The sequence below is a fragment of the Cynocephalus volans genome, chromosome 10, assembly GCF_027409185.1.
Source record: "Cynocephalus volans isolate mCynVol1 chromosome 10, mCynVol1.pri, whole genome shotgun sequence".
Lineage (NCBI taxonomy): Eukaryota > Metazoa > Chordata > Mammalia > Dermoptera > Cynocephalidae > Cynocephalus > Cynocephalus volans.
The window spans coordinates 49,902,097-49,922,103 of record NC_084469.1 but is presented as its reverse complement, the minus strand read 5'-3'; the positions used below and the strand labels follow the sequence as shown (position 1 = coordinate 49,922,103).

The following is a 20,007-nucleotide window of genomic DNA, read 5'->3' as shown; positions in this document are numbered from 1 at the left end:
CCCATTTCGTTATGGTGTCAACAGCAACTATCTCCCTGGCATGTGCACTGTTCTTGGTGGCAGTGGGGTAACCACGTGGGTGTGGCAGCAGCATTGGTGGCTGCAACTGACTCACATCTTTTGTGTCCACAGTATCAGCAAGGTTACCTCATGAGGGCCGCAGTTTTACTTGCAGATGCAACTGCCTCCTTCTGCTCTATGATGTCTGCTGTGACAGCAGGGTTACCTCGAGGGGATGGCACCAGTGCTAGCAGCTGCACCTGTCTCCCTCACATCTGCGATGCCCCCAGTAGCAGTAGGGTTACCTCATAGGGTTGACAGCAACACCAGCACCTGCAGACGCTTCTGTCATGTCTGTTGTGTCTGCAGCGACGCTGCGGTGTGGCAATGGTGCTGGTAGCTGCAACAGTCTCCCTCTCGTCTGCAGTTTCTTCAGTGGCCAGGGGTTACCTCGAGAGTAGCAGTGGTGCTAAAGACTGCAACTGCCTCCCTCATGTCTGCAGTGTCCTCGGCAGCAGCAGAGTTAACTTGTGGTAGCTGCAGCAGCTGTGGCTGCAATGGCCTCTGTGCTCACATCTGCAGCATCCTTGGCAGTAGTGAGGTAAACTCATAGTGGCAGCAGCAGGGGTGGCTGCAACTGCCTTACTCACATTTGCAATGTCCTCTGCAGCAGCAAAGTAAATTCACTACAGCGACAGTGGCACAGACAGCTGCGCCTGCCTCACTTGCATTGGCAGCAAGATTAACTCACAGAGGTGGCAATGGAGGTGGTGGTTGCAGCCACCTCTTTCATGTCTGTGGAGTTTGCTGTTGCAGCCTTGGGCCACCTGCAGGGCTGCTGCTCTGTGAGGTGTTGCTCTGTGACGGGCAATGGTTCTGGGAGTGTGCAATGGCTCTGGTGACTGGCAGTAGTGGTGGTTGGCCCATTTTGATCTTCTATTGGAGAAATGCATCCTGGGCACCTCTAGGCCACCATCTTCCCCAAGAGACTCTCAGTTACATTTAGGGTTATTATTGAAAAGTATTGACTTACTTTTGGCATTTTACTGATTTTTGTATGGTTCTTTTAAATATCTTTTGCTCTTTACTTCACTTTTTATTGTGTGTCTTCACGTTTGTTAGTTTTTTGCAATGGTAAAATATAGTTTATTTCTCTTTCTTGGTTACATATCTGCACAGATTATTGAAGAAATTGTCTTTTCACCATTTGTATTCTCAGTGTCCTTGTCAAAGGCGAGTTGATCATATAGGTGTACATTTATTTTGTGGATCTGTATTTTATTTAATTGGTGAATGAGTCTATTTTTATGCCAGTACCATATTGTTTAGATTACTGTAGCTTTGTTATAATATTTCAAAATCAGGCCGTGTGATGGCTGCAGCTTTTCTTTCCTCAAGATTGGTTTGACTATAGTTTGTCTTCTGTAGTTTTACATAAATATTAGTGTCCTTTATTTTATTCCTGTGAAAAAGTACTGTTGGATTTCTAATTGGGATTGCATTAAATCATAGATTACTTTCAGTGGTATGAGCATTTCAACAAAATTAATTGCTTATTTTTTCTGCCTTTTCATTTCTATGGCTAGCACTTTCACCACTATGGTGAAAAAAAGTAAAGATACCACACGTGTCTTGGTATTGAGGAAAAGCTTTCCGTGTGATGTTTGCTTTGGGTTTGTCATGTAATGCTTATATTATGTTGAGATATATTTCTTCTGTACCTAATTTGTTGACAGCTATTATTATATAGAGATAGTGAATTTTTTCCAAAAAATTTTTGCATTTTTAAGATGATTATATGGTTTTGATCTTTCACTCTGTTAATGCGGTGCATCACACTTACAGGTTTTCATATACTTAGCCTTCCTTGAATCTCAGGAGTATATCTCCATTGGTCACAGTGAATGATCCTTTTAATGTACTGTCGAAGCTAATTTATTAGGATTTTTGTTAAGAAATTTTGTAGCTATATTCATCAGATATATTGGCCTGCAACTTTCATTTCTTATAGTGTCTTTGCCTTTTTTTTATTTGTTATGAATATTCCTCAGATACAAAGCTGATTCTCACCCCTTGTGCCAAGATATGAAGATCAGATTCATACTGGCAGCATACCCATTACCACAAATTGCGTTTTCCCGCCATGTCCCACACCCCATCATCCCATCTGCACTCCCCCTCTCCCTTTGCCCCCCACTCCACTTTGTAGCCCAAGGTATGTTCTGTCCCTCTGCACTTCCAACACACTGTGGTCTTTCTTTCCTTCCTTCTTTCTCTCTTAGTTCCCACTTTTGAATGAGTACATGTGGCATTTATCCGTCTGTGCTTTGCTTATTTCACTCAACACAAGTTTCTCGAAGCTCATCCATGTTGTTGCAAATGGAAGAATTTCATTCTTTTTTGTGGCAGGGTAGTATTCTATGGTGTATACATCGGACAATTTCCTTACCCAATCATCCATCAAGGGACATTTCGGTTGGTTCCATATCTTGGCTATTGTAAACACAGCTATGATGAACACGTGAGTGCAGGTATCCCTTTGACATGATGACTTCCATTCCTCTGAGTATATGCCCAGAAGGGGGATTGTTGGATCGTATGTAAAATCTACATATAGTTTTTTGAGGAACCTCCATACTGTTTTCCATACTGGTTGTACTAATTTACAGTACAACCAACAGTGCAGGAGCGTTCCCTTCTTCCACACCCTCACCAGCCTTTGTTATTCACCACCTTTTTGATTATAGCCTGTCCAACTGGGGTGAGGTGATAACTCAGTGTAGTTTTAATTTGCATTTCCCTAATGACAAGTGACGTTGAGCAGTTTTTCATGTTCCTGTTGGTCATTTGTATGTCTTCCTTTGAAAAATGTCTATTCAGTTCCTTTGCCCATTTGTAAATTGGGTTATTTGTTTTTTTACTGTGTAATGGCTTGAGTTCCTTGTAATTGTGGATATTAATCCCTTGTCAGATGCATAGTTAGCAAAAAGTTTCTCCCAATCTGTACGTGGTTGTTTCACTCTGTTGATTGTTTCCTTTGCTGTGTAGAAGCTTTTTAGTTTGATAAAGTCCCACTTGTTTATTTTTTCTTTTGCTGCTTGTGCTTTCAGGCTCATGTTCATAAAGTCTGTGCCCAGACCTAGTTCCAGAAGTGTTTCACCTATAGTTTCCCATAGTAGTGTTACAGTTTCAAGTCTTATACTTAAGTCTTTAATCCATTTTGAGTTGAGTTTAGTATATGGAGAGAGGTGCATATCCAGTTTCATTCTTATGCATATGGATGTACAATTTTACCAGCACTACTTGTTGAAGAGGCAGTCTTTTCCCCAATGTAGATTGTTGCCTTTGTCCAATATTGGATGGCTGTAAGCCTGAGGGGTGAATTCTTTTTTGTTTTGTTTTGTTTTTTTGTACATTCTATTTCTTTTTAAAAAATGGTGGTACAATACACGTAATATTTACCAATTTCATCATTTTTATGTGTGCTGTTTAATGACATTAAGTACATTCGCATTGCTATGCAACCATCCCCACCGTCCATTTTCAGAACTCTTTCTGTCTTCCCAAACTGAAACTTGTACTCATTCAACAATTCTGCCCTTGCCCCAGCTCCTGGAAACCACCATTCTACTTTCTGTTTCTATGAATCTGACTATGATGGGTACCCCATGCAAGTGTAATCATATAGAATTTGTCCTTTTTGATTGGCTTATTTCAGTTAGCAAGATGTGACAGCAGTATTAGTCTGCTTGGGCTGCTACAACAGAAAACCACAAACTGGGTTGCTTAAGCAATAAAAATTTATTTTCTGGAGGAGAGAAGTCCAAGATCAATATGCCAGCCGTTTCTGGTGGGGGGCTCTCTTTAAGGATTGTACTTGACTGCCTTCTCGCTATGTCCTCACATGGACTTTCTTTGGTGCACTCACAGAGATAGTGAGAAAACGAGCTCTCTGGTGTCTCTTCTTATAAGGATGCTAATCCTATTGCATCAGGACCCTACCTTTATGACCTCATTCAACCTTAATTTCTTCCTTAGAGCCACCGTCTCCAAATACAGTGACACTAGGTGTTAGGGATTCAACTTGTGAATTCAGAGAGGACACAAACATCAATCCATAATGGCCCTCAAGTTTTTATACATTCTTTACACAGAATTGGAGTCCTGCTCTACATTCAGTTTCAGAACCTGGTCTTTAAAATGAAATTTTAATAGTTGTAGAGTGATGTAAGGCTGATAACAGTGGCGACAATAACAAAAATCCAGCAGATTCTTCCTTCTTTCTCTGCAGTTCAGAGTTCTAGTCCCTCGAGACAATTATACTTGGCCCTTTGTGTCTGTGAGTTCTGCATGCTCAGATTCAATCAATTGCATATAGAAAATATTTGGGAAAAAAGATGATTGCATCTGCACTGAACATGTACAGACTTTTTTCTTGTCATTATTCCCCAAACAGTGCAGTATAACAACTATTAACATATTTTTAACATTGTATTAGATATTATAAGTAATCTACAGATGATCTAAAATATATAGGAAAATGTGTGTAGGCTACATGGAAACACTACACCAGTTTATAGCAAGAACTTAAGCACCTGTGGATTTTGTATCCATGGGGAGTCTTGGAACCAAAGCCATTTAGACACTAAGGGATAACTGTACTTTGAAATCTCTTACTATTTCTTCTGGTATTACCTTTATATTTGTAAATAATCTTTTAATTTCTTGATTTTTAAATTTTATACATCAGCTATGACTGCCTACAATGGGAGGATTCAGTTGTTTTATACCTCCCACACGATGCACAAACTCATTTCTCCCACATTTTCCCGATATATTGTTGTCATTTCACTATATTATGTTAAATCAATATTCAGTGCTTATGTCTATGTAAATATTTTTTACAGCTGACACATTAGAAGGACAGGCATTTAAGATCAAAGATAACGCCACTAGACAGTGTGGCTTCAAATCCTGGTTTTGCCACAATAGCTGTGTGATTTGGGGCATTTCTCTTCATTGTTCTCTGCCTCAATTTCCCCATATTTAAAATGGGAACAGCAATAATACCTATCTGTTAGAACTGCTATGAAGATTAAAAGATTAAGCACTCAAAGTAGTATTTGCCACATAGTAATTGGCATATATTGGCATAAATTGTCATATATTACTGTGATTCCTTGTATAATTTTTTATTTTTCTTGGAGTTAATCATTGCCTCAGTTTTAGTTTCCTTACCTTTGAAAATGCTTATAAATAATTCAGCCTCAAACTTTCTAATGGAGTTAGAAAACTCCTATCAATATGGTCAAACAGTAGCAATCTATTAATTCCTGGACCCTTCTATATTCCTGCTCCATTTTGGAAGATTGCTCTCTAGGTCTAATGTATGGCTAATTATTATTTCCCTCATCATTCCTTTATTTTTTTATTTCTGTGTTCTCAATTTTCCTCCACTGGTCTGAGTGTCTATTTTTATGCCAGTACCATGCTGTTTTGGTTACAATAGCTTTGTAGTATAATTTGAAGTCAGGTAGTGTTATGCCTCCAGCAATTTTTTTTTTCTTTTTTTGCTTAGGATTGCTTTGGCTATTTGAGGTCTTTTGTTTCTCCCTATGAAAGTTAAGATTGTTTTTTTTCCCATTTCTGTGAAGAATGTCATTGGTGTTTTGATCATGATTGCATTAAATCTGTAGATCATTTTGGGTACTATGGAAATTTTCACAAGGTTAATTCTTCCAATCCCAGAGAAGGGAATATCTTTCCATCTTTATGTGTCTTTTCAAATTTCTTTCAGAAGTGGTTCGTAGTTCTCATTATAGAGATATTTCACCTCCTTCATTAAATTGATCCTTAGGTGTTTTATTTTGTTTGTGTGGCAATTGTAAATGGTCCCACTTTCTTGATTTCTCTTTCTGTTAGTTCAAAATTGCAGAATTTAAATGCAACTGATTTGGGGGCATTTATTTTGTATCCTTCAAAGTCACTGAAGTTATTAACCAGATCTAGGAGTTTTTTGATAGAGTCTTTAGGTTTTTCTATATATATAGTATCGTGTCATCTACAAATAGAGACAATTTGACTTCATCTTTCCAGTCTGGATTCTCTTTATTTCTTTCTCTTGCCTGATTGCTCTGGCTTATACCTCCAGTACTATGTTAAATAAAACTGGTGAGAGTGGACATCCTTGTCTTCTTCCTCTTCTTGATGGAAAGGTCATCAGTTTTTCCCCATTGAGAATGATACTGGCACTGGGCTTGCCATAAATGGCTTTTATTATGTTGAGATACTTTCCTTCTATACCTAATTTGTTGAGAGTCTTTATCATAAACAGATGTTGAATTTTATCAAATTCTTTTTCAGCATCTATTGAGATAATCATGTGGTCTTTCTCCTTGAGTTTGTCGATGTGATGTATCAGATTTATTGACTTTTGTATGTTGAAACATACCTGCATCCCTAGGATGAATCCCAGTTGATCATGATGTATAATTTTTTTGATGTGCTGCTGTATTCTGATTGCTAATATTATGTTGAGGATTTTTGCACCTATGTTCATCAAGGATATTGGCCTATACTTTTCTTTTTTTGTTGTGCCTTTATCTGCTTTTAGTGTCACAGTTATGTTGGCCTCATAGAATGAATTTGGGAGAGTAGCTTCAGATTCCATTTTCAGAAATAGATAGAGGAGAGTTGGTATTATCTCCTGTTTAAAAGTTTGATAGAATTCAGGTGTAAAGTCATGTGGTCCTGGACATTTCTTTGTCAGAAGACTGCTGATTGCCAATTCAATCTCATTGCTTGTTATTGGTCCTTTCACATTTTCTATCTCTTCTTGGTTCATTCTGGGTAGTTTTTATGTGTCTAGAAACTTATCCATATCTTTCGTATTTTCATATTCGTTGTCATACAGTTGTTTATAACAGTCTCTAATGGTTCTTCATATTTCTGTGTTGCCAGTTGTTATGTCTCCCTTTTCATTTCTGATTTTTGTTATTTTCCTGCTCTCCTCTTTTTGTTAACCTAGCTAATGGGTTGTCTATTTTATTCATCTTTTTGTTTTGTTGACCTCTTCTATTGTTTTGTTGGTCACCTTTTCATTTAGTTCTGCTCTGATCTTAATAATTTCTTTCCATCTATTACCTTTCCATTTGGATTGTTGTGGTTTTCAAGTCCTTTGAAGTGTAGTGTTAGGCCATTTACTTGAACTCTTTCCATTTTTTTGATGTAAGCATTTATTGCAATAAATTTGCTTCTTAGTATCACTTTTGCAGTATCCCACAGGTTTTGGAATGATGTATCTTTATTTTCACTACTTGCATGAAGTTTTTTACTTCCTGTTTAATTTCTTCTTGGATCCATAGGTCATTCAGGAGCCTATTGTTTAGTTTCCATGTATTCGTATAGTTTCCAGAGATTTGCTTATTAATAATTTCCAGTTGTAGTCTATTGTGTTCTGAAAAGATTGTTGGAATGATTTCTATTTTTTAAAGTTTGTTGAGACTATATTTGTGACCTAATATGTGGTCTATCCTTGAGAATGTTCCATGAGCTCTTGAGAAGAAAGTGTACCCTACATTTGTTGGGTGAAATGTTCTGTATATATCTGCCCCATCCAGTTGTTCTAAGGTGTAGACTAAATCCTGTGTCTCTTTGTTGATATGTTGCCTGGAAGATCTGTCCCAGACTGAGAGAGAGAGGTGTTCAGACAACCCAGTATTTACGTATTAGGCTCTATTTCTTTCTTTAGGTCTAAGAGTGTTTGCTTTATATATCTGGTGCTCCAGTACTGAGTCCAAATATATTTATGATTGTTATGTCTTCCTGCTGAATAGATCCTTTTATCATTATATAGTGGACTTCTTTGTCTCTTTTTATGTTTTTGATTTAAAGTCTGTTTTGTCTGATATTAGAATAGCTACTCCTGCTCATTTTTGGTTTACATTTCCGTGATATGTCTTTTTCCATCCCTTCACTTTGAGTCTGTGTGTGTCTCTACAGGTGAAGTGGGTCTCTTGAAGAGAGCATATACCTGGGTGTAGCTTTCTAATCTAATCAGTCTGCGTCTTTTGAATTGTGAGTTTAATCCATTCACATTTAGGATAGTTATTGACAAAGATTGTTTAATTCCTGCCATGTAATTGCTTCTTGGTTAGATGATTTAAATATTTTTCATCATTACTTCCCCTTTTATTTCTCTTCTTCAACGTTAGTTGGAAATTTAAGGTGGCATGACTTAGATTATTTCTCTTTTTCGCTGGCATTTTTGTTTTAACTGGATTTTGCTCTTTCTTGTGTATTTGTGACAGTGGTCATCATTATTCAGATTCCATTTGACAGACTCCCTTGAGAATTTCTTGCAGGGCTGGTCGTGTGGTGGTGAACTCCCACAACTTTTGTTTGTCTGGGAAATACACTATTTCTCCCTCATTTCTGAAGGAGAGCCTTGTTTGGAACAGAATTAATGGCTGGCAATTTTTTTCTTTTAGTATTTTGAATATATCATTCCACTTTCTTCTGGCCGGGTGGGTTTTGGTTGAGAGGTCTGCTGTTAATCTGATGGGGGCTCTCTAATAGGTGACTTTACACTTCTATTGCTGCTTTTCAAAATCTCTTTGTATTTGAGCTTTGTAAATTTAACTGTAATGTGTCGTGGGCCAGATCATTTTTCATTGAATCTGTTTGGGAACCTTTGAGCTTCCTGGATCTGAAGGTCTGTATCTCTCCCTACACCTGAGAAGTTTTCTCTTACTATTTCCTTGAATAGGTTTCCAATACATTTTCCTTCCTCCTCCCCTTCTGGAATTCCCACAGTTCTGATGATAGAGTGCCTGAGGTTTTCTGCTATCTCTCTTAGATCTTAGATTTTCCTCATTATTTTTAATTCTTTCCTCCTTTTTTTTTTTGTCTGCCTGGCTAATTTTGGAAAGACTCTCTTCAATATGGGAAACTCTTTCTTCTGCTTGCTCTAGCCTGTTGCTCAATATCTCTGTTGTATTTTTTATTTTATTGAATGAATCATTTCTAGGAATGCTGCTACACTTTTTTTTAAGGTATTAATATCTTTGTAAACTTCCTCCTTCATATTCTGGATATTTTTTCTTGTTTCATTGTGTTCTCTAATTTAGTCTGCTTTTATTTCTTTGGATTTCTTCAGATCATTGCTCGGAATTCTTTTTCAAACATTTCAAGGATTACCTGTTCCATGGAGTCTAAAATTTGAGCATTACTGTGTTCCTTCAGTGGTACCATATCTTCTTGTTTAATTGTAGTTCCAGTATTTTTTCATTGACATTTGGGCATTTTCTGGAGCATTTGCTGCTTCTATTACACTGAGGTTGGCTATGAGCATAAAGATTACTTCCTGCATTTGCAGGCTTTACTGGTGACTCTTCTTACATCAATGTAGTTGAGTGAGCAGTAGGTTACTACTGCGGTAGTGGACTGGTCCTTGCTGCTACTGTGGTGGTGAATTGTCTTTGCTTGACAATAGGTGTGGTGGTGGCTATATTACACCACGTTGAGTCTTGTTTCAGAATCTGTGGTGGTAGAATGATCCCCCAGTGCTGTGCAGGTCTCCTCAGTTCACTTCAGTGGGGTGTCTATGGGGGCTGGCGCTGCTTCCTTCTGGGTCCAAGGATGGTGAAGGTGTCACCCATGCCACGTGGGTCTCCATGGGTCCCCCTGGCAGGGCAGTCAGCAGGAGCTGGCACTGCTTCTTTCCAGGTCTAAGGATGGGGAGGGTTTGCCCATGCTGCACAGCTCTGCTGGGCACACATTGGAAGGGTGCACCAAGGGGGCTGGTTCTGTTTCCCACAGCTACAAAGATGTGGGGGGCCGGCCCGTGGCTCACTCGGGAGAGTGCGGTGGTGGTAGCACCGTGGCTGCAGGTTCAGATCCTATATAGGGATGCCTGATGCACTCACTGGCTGAGGGTGGTGCAGACCACACCGTGCCGAGGGTTGTGATCCCCTTACCGGTCAGAAAAAAAAAAAAAAAAAAGATGTGGGTGGGGTCGTCCAGGTCAAGGAGGCCACGGGGTCTGGTGCTGCTTCCCTCTGGGTCCAAGGATGGAGCAGGTGTTGTCCAGGAAGCATGTGTCTCCTAGGCTCACCTGAGCAGGGTGAGCCACGGATGCTGGCACTTCTTCCCTCTGGGTCCAAGGAGGGGGGAGGTGTCATCTGTGCCTCAAGCTTTCGAATTAGGACAATACACGTTTTGTAAAATGAGTTTGGAAGTACTCTGTCCTCTTCAATTTTTAGGACGAGTTTGGGAAGGGTTGGTTTTAGTTCCTTAAATGTTTCATAAAAATTTAGCAGTGAAGCAGTCTGATCCTGGGATTTTTTGGCATGAGATTTTTAAAATTAGTGATTCAATCTTCTTACTCATTTTCTTCTGTTCAAATATTCTAGTCCTATATATTTCAGTTTTCATAGTTTTTATGGCTATAGAAAGGTGTTTGTTTTTTCTAGATTTTTCAGTTTGTTTGCATATAATTGTTCATAGTAACCTCATAATCCTTTTAAATTTTTTGGTATAATTTGCCATTTCTTCTCTTTCAGTTTTAATTTTATTTGTTTGAGTCTCCATTCTTTTTTCTTGGTTGAGTCTAGCTAAAAGATTTTCTCTCTTTTATCTTTTCTAGCTTTTTTTTTACATAAATTTTTTTTATCATTCCATGTCATATTCTCTTTCTGTGTCTGTGTCTCTGTGTATATATAGACACAGACAAAGATGCCTATTATCATTCTATCTGTCTACCTATCTTACTACCTATCTAGAAAGATAACACTATTCTTTTTCTTTTGTCTATTCTTCCTTTTTCCTGACATCTGACATGATATGTTAATAGTTTAAACCCTATACAACAGAATTTAATTTACAGGATATAAAAAGTTTTAAGAAGAATACTAGTAAACAAATAAAATTATATGGACATTTTTCTGTCATTATTTTTGTGGACGGTTTTGTAAATTTTCCATTCTCTGAGAAAGGGATAATTGCATTATTGTATTTAGAAGCATTATTTTGTTGATATTCTTGCAAGTAAAATGGACAGATATGAATATCAAGATGACAAATGAGTGGACAGTGTTCGACTTTAACTTTTCTACTTAACACTATCTCTTTTCTTTTCTTTTAATTTTTTTATTTAATGTTTTAGTGTAACATAGGTGAACGCATATATCCATGAGGTACAGATTTGAATATCAACACTCATGAGCAATATGTGATGCTCAAATCAGAGTAATTGTTACCTTCAATAACCTACACTGTCATTGCTACTTCTGGCCCCTTACCAATTTCTCCTTCCCCCTCCCTTCCTGTTTCTAGTAACCTCAGGTCTCCTTTAAAGTTCAATGTATTATTGTGAATGTTGTATCTTTCATTCTTTCTTTTTAAAAATTTATATGTTTATTATTTTAACTCCCACTTATGAGTGAGAATATACAGTATTATTCTTTCCTTGCCTGGCTAATTTAACTTAATATTATTTTCTCTAAGTCCATCCATGTTGTTGTCAATGTCAATATTTCATTTTTTTTAATGGCAGAGCAAGACTCCATTGTGATATATACCAAATTTTCTTTATCTAGTCATCTGATGATGGATATTTAAGCTGGTTCCAACTCCTGGCTATTGTGAATAGAGCTGTGATAAACATGTTGGTGCAATTATCTCTTTGACATGATGCTTTACATTCCTTTGGGTATATGCCCAGCAGTGGAATTGATGGATGGTATGGCAGTCCTATCTGAAGTTGTTTAAGGGATCTTCATTTAATTTTCCAAAACGGTGGCACAAATTTACAGTCCTACCAACAGTGTAGGAGGGTTGCCCTTTCTCTGCATCCTCACCAGCTTTTGTTGTTCTCTGTCTTTTTGACGATAGCCAGTCTAACTGGGATAAGATGATATCTTAATGTAGCTTTGATTTGCATTTCTCTGATGCTCAGTGATGTTGAGAAATTTTTACATGCGTCTGTTGGCCAGGTGTACGTTTTCCTTTGAGAAATGCCTGTTCAGTTCCTTTGCCAATTTTTAAACCATGTTATTTGTTTTTGCCTGTTAAATTGTTCGAGTTCTTTCTATATTCTGGGTATTAATCCTCTGCCATATGCGTAGTTTGCAAATATTTTCTCCCATTCCACACATTGACTTTTGGCTTTGTCTGTTGATAGTTTTGCTGTACAGAAGCTTCATAGTTTGATATAATATCATATGTTTATATGTCCTTTTGTTACCTGTGCTTTTATATGGCTCAGAGCCACAGTCTCCGGGATTCCTTTCCCTGTAAATTTCCAGAATAAATTTGTTCAAACAGATCAGTTTCATTTTGGGAGATAAAAAATGTGACAGATGCTTGTAATTTTTCAAATATAATATCAACCAGACTCAATGACAGGCACATAAGCTCCCAATTAGCTGCAACCTATAACTTTCCATATTAAATGTTTCAATCCAACTAACATGCACCTGGCTACAGTTTCTTTCAGATGTGGAAGCTTCAAAGAGACATCTCCTCAAGTTACCCCTTTATCCAATATTGTTGACAAGATATTCATGGCAATTAATATTTTTCACTGTCTCTTTCATGGCCTCCTTTGCCGCCACTTAAAAGCATTGTGAGTTTAGTGACTTTCTTTTCAATAAAGCATGTTTTACATATCTATAAGCTCTAATACTGATTCCTTACTTTAGAAAGCTTCTGGTTGCATTATTTTCTTGATCAAATGTGACTGATATATTATCTTCATTATTCCACAGTCTCTATATCCTTTCTCTACACATGGTCAACATGTTGCTCTGTTGTGAGTGTGTCTTATAGTTTGAAATTGTTTGTTTATTTGTATTTATCCTAAGGATTTTCTTTTATTGAATGCCAAAAATGCTGCAAACTAAACTATGCCAGTTCCACATAGTGCCATTTTTCATTGTAAGTTTTTTACTCTTTCCTCTGCTCTTCATAGAGTGGAGATACATACCGTCTATCCAATCATAAGGGGTGCTAAACTAGGGCTGGCTATGTTCAAATGGGAGCCTGCTATATTATCCATGTTCTCTCACCCTCAGTAGCAAGAAATCTAAACTATACATATTAAAGTATATTATGGGAATTGAGCTGCATGATATAATTATGAGAGAGTTTGGATTGCTACGTTAAGGCACAGGAAGCGAGGAGAGAAATAGACTAAAGACAAAGGCTAATAGTATGGAGTGAGACAGGCCACTGCTCAGTAAAACTAAATAAGTAATGAATAGTCAAAAAGCACAGGGTGAACCTAAAGCTGTCACAGCACATATTAAACATCATAGTTTCAAAAGGGAGAGTGTGGTCAACAATTGTGAACTATATCAAGTATCACAATTTCAAACACTTCAAAATAATAGAATGTGAACTAAAAGGTTGCAGGCCAATTACAGGTAGAACTACCGTGATATCCAGCACTCCCACTACTCGGTAAACACCCAAAGGAATGGACGTCATCATGCTGTAGGGATACCTGCCCTCCCATTATCACAGCTGTATTTGCAATAGCCAAGATATGAAACCAGCGTAAATGTCCACTGATGGATGACTGGATAAGGAAAACGTGGTGTATACGAATAGTGGAAGATTACTCAGCCTTAAGAAAGAATGAAATTCTGCCATTCACAGCAGCTTGGTTGATCTTACAGAAAAGTATGTTAAGTGAAATGTAAGCTAGGCACAGAAAGAGAAATACTGCATGTTCCCATCCATAATTGGTGCCAATAGATAAATAAATAAGAGAGATGGAAAGAAGGAAGAAAAAGAAAGAAAGAAAAAGGAGAAAGAAAGAAAAAAAAGCAACAATCACTATACTACATTGAACTTTCAGAAGGAGGGAACAGAACTACAGTTACCAGATGTGGAAAGTTGGAGGGAATAGGGGATCGGAATTAATGAGAAATTGGTTAATGGATTTTTAGAATGATTATGCATTGTCATAACAAATAAGCTAAGTGTCCTGATCTGACCATCACATATTGTACACAAGTATTGAGAGTCATCTTTGTACCCCACAAACGTGTATATTCATTTATGGTTCAGTAAAATAACATTAACTAAGGGTTGCAAGAAGGAGTTAATGAAATTATGGAGGAATAATTCTCTCATATTGTGTGTACAATAAATACTTTTGTTGTTCCTCCATTTCACAAGGCAATGAGAATATCTTCGCTGTGGTAAAATAGATGCCAGAGTAGAGCATTATGGTAAAGGCAGGAAGTACAGCCTTCTATGTTCAGAATACTCTTATGGACATTGTTTGTATATAAAAGGAGACATATGCAGCACTCACTAGGAGTGTATTTAGAATAGAAGGATTATGTTTGATGGCAGAAACAAATGAATGCGTAGAAGAATGAGTCTTCAAGAGAATGATATAGTAAATAACTCCAAAATCCAATAAATACACCTGAAATATTCGCATTATGAATTTAAATGTCAACCTTAATGAATGACATATAATTCCTATTTTAGTGTGTGGACCTACTAATTCTGTTTCTAAAACAAGCATACATAAAATATCCAGACCAAAATGCAGATTTTAGATATTTTGCAATAAGCAATATACATGAACTTTATTAGATTGGGTTTATCAACCATGATATGATTGCCACGTGGGGACAGAAATCTCCTTGTGGTGGGGGTTGTTCTGAGCATTGTGAAAAATATTGCAGATATTTTGGCATCTATTCCCTGCATGTCAATGGCTCTACATCAAGTTGTCAGGACCAAAAATATCTTTGAACACCACTGGTTGACCCATGTGTTGGGGTGGGAAAAGTAAAAAGGCTTTAGTTGGAAAACTCATGTTACTCGAGTGTAGAAAATATGCCTTAAAAATGCAAATTTGTCTTTCATACAGGTGAACCCCGTATACTACCTAATACACAAGAATGCAGAGCATTAGTATTTGACTGTCTCCTTCCTCATAACACCAACTACTTTACTCTAAGGTTCTCAAGAATCCCTGGAATCCAGTCGCTGGAAATCCCACCTCTGGGCCTGAAATACAAAGGAGTTGGACGTTACAAAATCCTCCTCTCATATTGAACTGTCAATCAATATATTCTTCCACAGGCTCCATTATTTATTATTTTACTATATAATACGTTAATTTATCATTGGAGGCCTGGATAATTAAAACATCTCAAATGTCATTAAGATGTTTCTAAATGACACAGTTTTTGCTTTTCTTCTTCTGTCTCAGATTTGTTTTGGTTTCATAGGGAACTCATTCCTATTTATATTATATATGTACACCTTATTAAATCAGTCTCACCTGAAGAAGCCCATAGGTTGGATTCTCACACAACTGACCTTGGTCAATGTCTTGACCATCATGTTTGTACTAATACCAGAAAGCATGCATTCCTTTGGGGTAAGACATTTCATGGGTGATGTTGGTTGTAAAGCAGTTTTGTATATGTACAGAGTTACCCGGGGTCTTTCCATCTGTACTACCTCACTCCTGAGTACGTTTCAAGCCATCACTATTTGTCCCAATAGTTTTAGACGGGCATGGCTTAAATTTAAACTCTCCACATGCATTTTTCCGTCTTCTCTTTTCGTCTGGATTATCAACATGCTGATCTACATCAACATCATTGGAACAGTAGGAGCCAGTACCAATTTCACCATGGTTGGTCGAGGATATTGTCATGTGTACTGTGAAACAAGGTACATTGGATTCCAGGATTCATCATCATTCATTAGCACCATTGTGATTCGTGACCTCCTATTTGTGGTCCTCATGATCTGGACCAGCATCTACATGGTTATTCTCCTCTACAGACATCACAGGAAAACCCAACATATTCACAACACCAGCATATCTTCCCAGACCTGTCCTGAATACAAAGCCACCCACACTATCCTAGTGCTGGTAAGCTTGTTTGTGTTCTTTTATTGCTTAAACAACCTTATGACCTTTTATTTGTTTTATAGACCTGAGAAAAACTCAAGACTGGAAAAGATTAGTGGAATTCTTTCTTCATGCTACCCTACAATCTTTCCATTCATACTGATGAAAAGTAACAAAATTTTTTCCCAGTTTACTTTTCCCCTTCAAAGAAGACAGTTACCTTGTCTCAAAGGGAATAGAATGGCTAATCTGACATCTCCTACTTCCTTTCATAACAGAAGGGTCTCCATAACAATTTAAATATTTATAGTTAAAAGCCGTATGGTTGTTCACCACTGAAATCAGACTAGTTCCAATTAAGATATTCTGTGGATTTAGAAAACATTCTGATTTTGAAACCTTAATATACGTAAAAGTACAGAAATATCATTTTAATAAATTTCTCACTGTTTACATTTTTAAGTTATGCTGTATAAAGAATTATATCCATGTATTAATAAAACATTTAAAAAAATTTTTTCTTTAAAACTTCTTTATTAGAACATAGTTGATTGTACATATTTCTGGGGTACTCTTTTCAATATCAATATTTGTGTGCCATACGTGATGCTGAAACCAGGATAATTAATATATTGAACAATATAAAATGTAGTCATTTTATCTGGCCATTTACCAATTTCTTCTTTCCACCCACTCCCTCTCCCTCATCCCGCATCTGCTAACCTCAGTTCTGTTTTCTCCTTTTGAAAGTTCAACTTATTATTTCATCTTTGTTTCTTTCATTCTTTTTTTATATAGTTGTTCATTTTTTAACTCCCATTTGTGAATAATAACATGTGATGTTTCTCTTTCTGTTTCTGCCTTGTTTCACTTAGCATGATTTTCTCTACGTTTATCCATATTGTTGCAAGTAGCATTTCACTTTTTTATGGCAGAGTAGTGTAAATGCATTACATGTAGCATTGTGTAAATATACCACATTTTCTTTATCCACTCATTTGAAGATGGACATTGAGGTTGGTTCCAACTCTTGGCTATTGTAAATAGAGCTGTAATAAACGTGGGAGTACAGGTACCCTTTCAACATGATGATGTCCATTCCTTTCTGTATTTGTCCAGCAGTGGAATTGCTGAATCACATGGCACATCTATTTGTAGTTGTAAGAGGATCTCCCATAAATTTTCCCATAGTGCCTGCACCAATTTACAATCCCACCAACAGAGTAGGAGTGTTTCCCTTTCTCTGCATCCTCACCAGCACTTGTTATTCTTTAGTAATAGCCAGAACAACTAGGGTGAGATGACATATCAATGTGGTTTTTTGGGTTTTTGTTAAGTTAACTGGTAAGGGGATCTTAACCCTTGACTTGGTGTTGTCAGCACCACACTCTCCCAAATGAGAAAACCGGCCATCCCTATATAGGGATCCGAACCCGCGGCCTTGGTGTTATCAGCACAACCCTCTTCCAAGTGAGCCACGGGCCCGCACTATCAATGTGGTTTTGATTTTCATTTGCCTGATGCTGAGTAATGTTGATCATTTTGACATGTGTCTGCGGACCATTCGTATATCTTCCTTTGAGAAATACCTATTCAGCTCCATTGAGTATTTGTTAATAGGGTTATTTGTTTTCTTTCTGTTAAGTTTTTGAATTCCTTGTATATTCTGGATAGTAATCCTTTGTCAATGCATAGTTTGCAAATATTTTCTCCACTCTGTAGGTTGACGTTTTACTCTGTTAATTGTTTCTTTTGCTGTGCAGAAGCTTTATAGTTTGCTATAATCCTATTTGTTTATTTTTCCTTTTGTTGCCTGTGCTTAGGGATGATATTCATAAAGTCTTTCCCCAGTCCTACTTTCTGAAGTGTTTCCCCTATGTTTTCTTTCAGAAGTTTTATACTTTCAAGTCTTATGTTTAAGTCTGTAACCCACTTTGAATTAATTTTGTTATATGGTGAGAGGTACAGGTGTAGTGTCCTTCTTCTCCATATGGATGTCCAGTTTTTCCAGTACCATGTTCTAAAGAGGCTATCTTCCCCAATGTACATTCCTGTTGCCTAGTCAAAGATCATTAAGCTGTAGGTTCATGGGTTGATTTCTGTGTTCTGTCTTCTGTTCCATTGGTCTAAATATCTGCTTTCATGCCAATACCATGCTGTTTTGTTACTGTAGCTATGGATTATAGTTTGAAGTCAGGAAAGTACGTGCCTCCAGCATTATTAATTTTGCTCAGGATTGCTCTGCTATTCACAGTCTTTTGTTGTTCCATATGAATGTTAGGATTGTTGGGGATTATTTCCTCCTATGTCTGTGAAGAGTATCAGTGGTATTTTGATGAGGATTATATTGAATGTGTAGATCCCATTGGGTAGTATGAACATTTTCAAAAGGTTAATGCTTACAGTCCAAGAGTACGGAATGTCCTTCCATCTTTCTCTGTCCTCTTTAATTTCTCTCAACAGTGATTTGTAGTTCTTGCTGTAGAGATCTTTTCACCTCCTTGTTTAAGTTGATTCCTAGTTTTCTATTTATGTGTGTATGACTATTGTAAATGAGCTATTTTTAAAAATTGTTTCTTGTGCTAGTTCATTTTTGCAGTATAAAAATGCTACTAATTATTGCATGTTGGCCTTTTATCCTGCAACTTTACTGAAATCATTTATCAACTCTAAGAGGCTTTTTTTGTAGAGTCTTTGGGCTTTTCCATCTAACAGACAATGTCATCTGCAAACAAGGACAACTTGACTTCATCTTTTCCAGTCTGACTACCCTTTATTTCTTTCTATTAACTAATTGCTCTAGTTAGTACTTCCAATATTATTTACATAGGAGTGGTGAGAGTGGGTATCTTTGTATTATTTCCATTTTTAAGGGAAAAGTTTTCAGCTTTTCCCCACTCAGGAGGTATTGGTTGTGGGTTTGTTATATATGGGTATTATTGTGTTGAGGTACTTTCCTTCTATACCTCATTTGCTGATAGACTTCATCATGAAGTGATGTTGAATTTTGTCAAGTGATTTTTCTGCGTCTATTGTGATAATAAAATTTTTGTCCTTGATTTTGTTGATTTGGTTTATCACATTCATTGACTTGCATATGTTGAAACATCCTTCTATCCCTGGGATGAATCCTACCTGATCATGGTGTGTAATTTTGTTGATGTGTCGCTGTTTTCTATTTGCTAACATTTTATTGTGGATTTTTGCTTCAATGTTCATGAGACATATTGGCCTGTAGTATTCTTTTTTTTTTTTTTTTTTTTTTTGGTACCTTTGTTTGGTTTTGGTATCAGGGTGATGCTGGCCTCATGGAATGAGTCTAGAACAGCCTCTGTTTCAATTTGCAGTAGTTTGAAAAGAGATTGCATTCCTTCCTCTTTAAGGTTTGGTAAAATTGAGCAGTAAAGCCATTCAGTCTTGGAGTTTTCTTTGTTGGGAGAATCCTGATTAGTTCTTCAGTCTTGTATATTATCAGTCAGTTTAGATTTTCTGTTTCTTCTGGATTCAGTCTGGGTCATTTGCATTTGTCCAGAAATTTATCCATTTCTTTTAGGTTTTTAAATTTGTTGCTGTATATTTGCTTTTAGTAGTCGCTAATGATTCTTTCCATTTCTGTGGCATTGTTTGTAAGGTCTTCTTTTTCATTTCTAATTTTTGTTATTTGGGCCTACTCTCTTTTATTTTAGTTAGCCTACTAACGGTTTGTCTATTTTGGTTATCTTCTCAAAAAACCAGCTGTTAGTCTGATGGGGACTTGATGCTTTTCCCTTGCTGTTTTTAGGATTCCCCATTTGTGTTTCAGTTTTGCCAGTTTGACTCTAATGTGCCTTGGAGATGGCCTTTTTGGATTGAATTTATCTATGGATCCATAAACTTCCTAAATTTGAAGGCCTCTGTCTCTGCCTATACCTGGGAAGTTTTCTGGTATCATTTAGTCAAATATGTTCTCAATGCCGTTTTCTTTCTCCTCCCTTTTGGACTACCCATGATTTGGATGTTTGTGCAATTAAGGTTGTCTACTATCTCTGTTAGATTTTCTTCATTTTAAAAAATATTCTGTTTTCTTTTTTTTCTGCTTGAGTTACTTCAAAGAGATTGTCTTCAAGATCAGAAAT

The 20,007-nt window shown here is 37.1% G+C and overlaps 1 protein-coding gene across 1 annotated transcript; it reads left to right on the top strand.

Moving 5' to 3' along the window:
- The first annotated feature begins 15,193 nt into the window (after positions 1–15,193).
- Positions 15,194–16,192, top strand: LOC134387373 (vomeronasal type-1 receptor 4-like). The gene has a single exon (XM_063109859.1). It carries the CDS (start codon positions 15,194–15,196, stop codon positions 16,190–16,192), a length of 999 nt encoding a protein of 332 aa, XP_062965929.1.
- The last annotated feature ends 3,815 nt before the right edge of the window (positions 16,193–20,007 follow it).

What these genes read in the sequence shown, in the direction of transcription:
- LOC134387373 (XM_063109859.1), top strand. Translation starts at nt 15,194, where the DNA reads ATGTTTCTAAATGACACAGTTTTTGCTTTTCTTCTTCTGTCTCAGATT.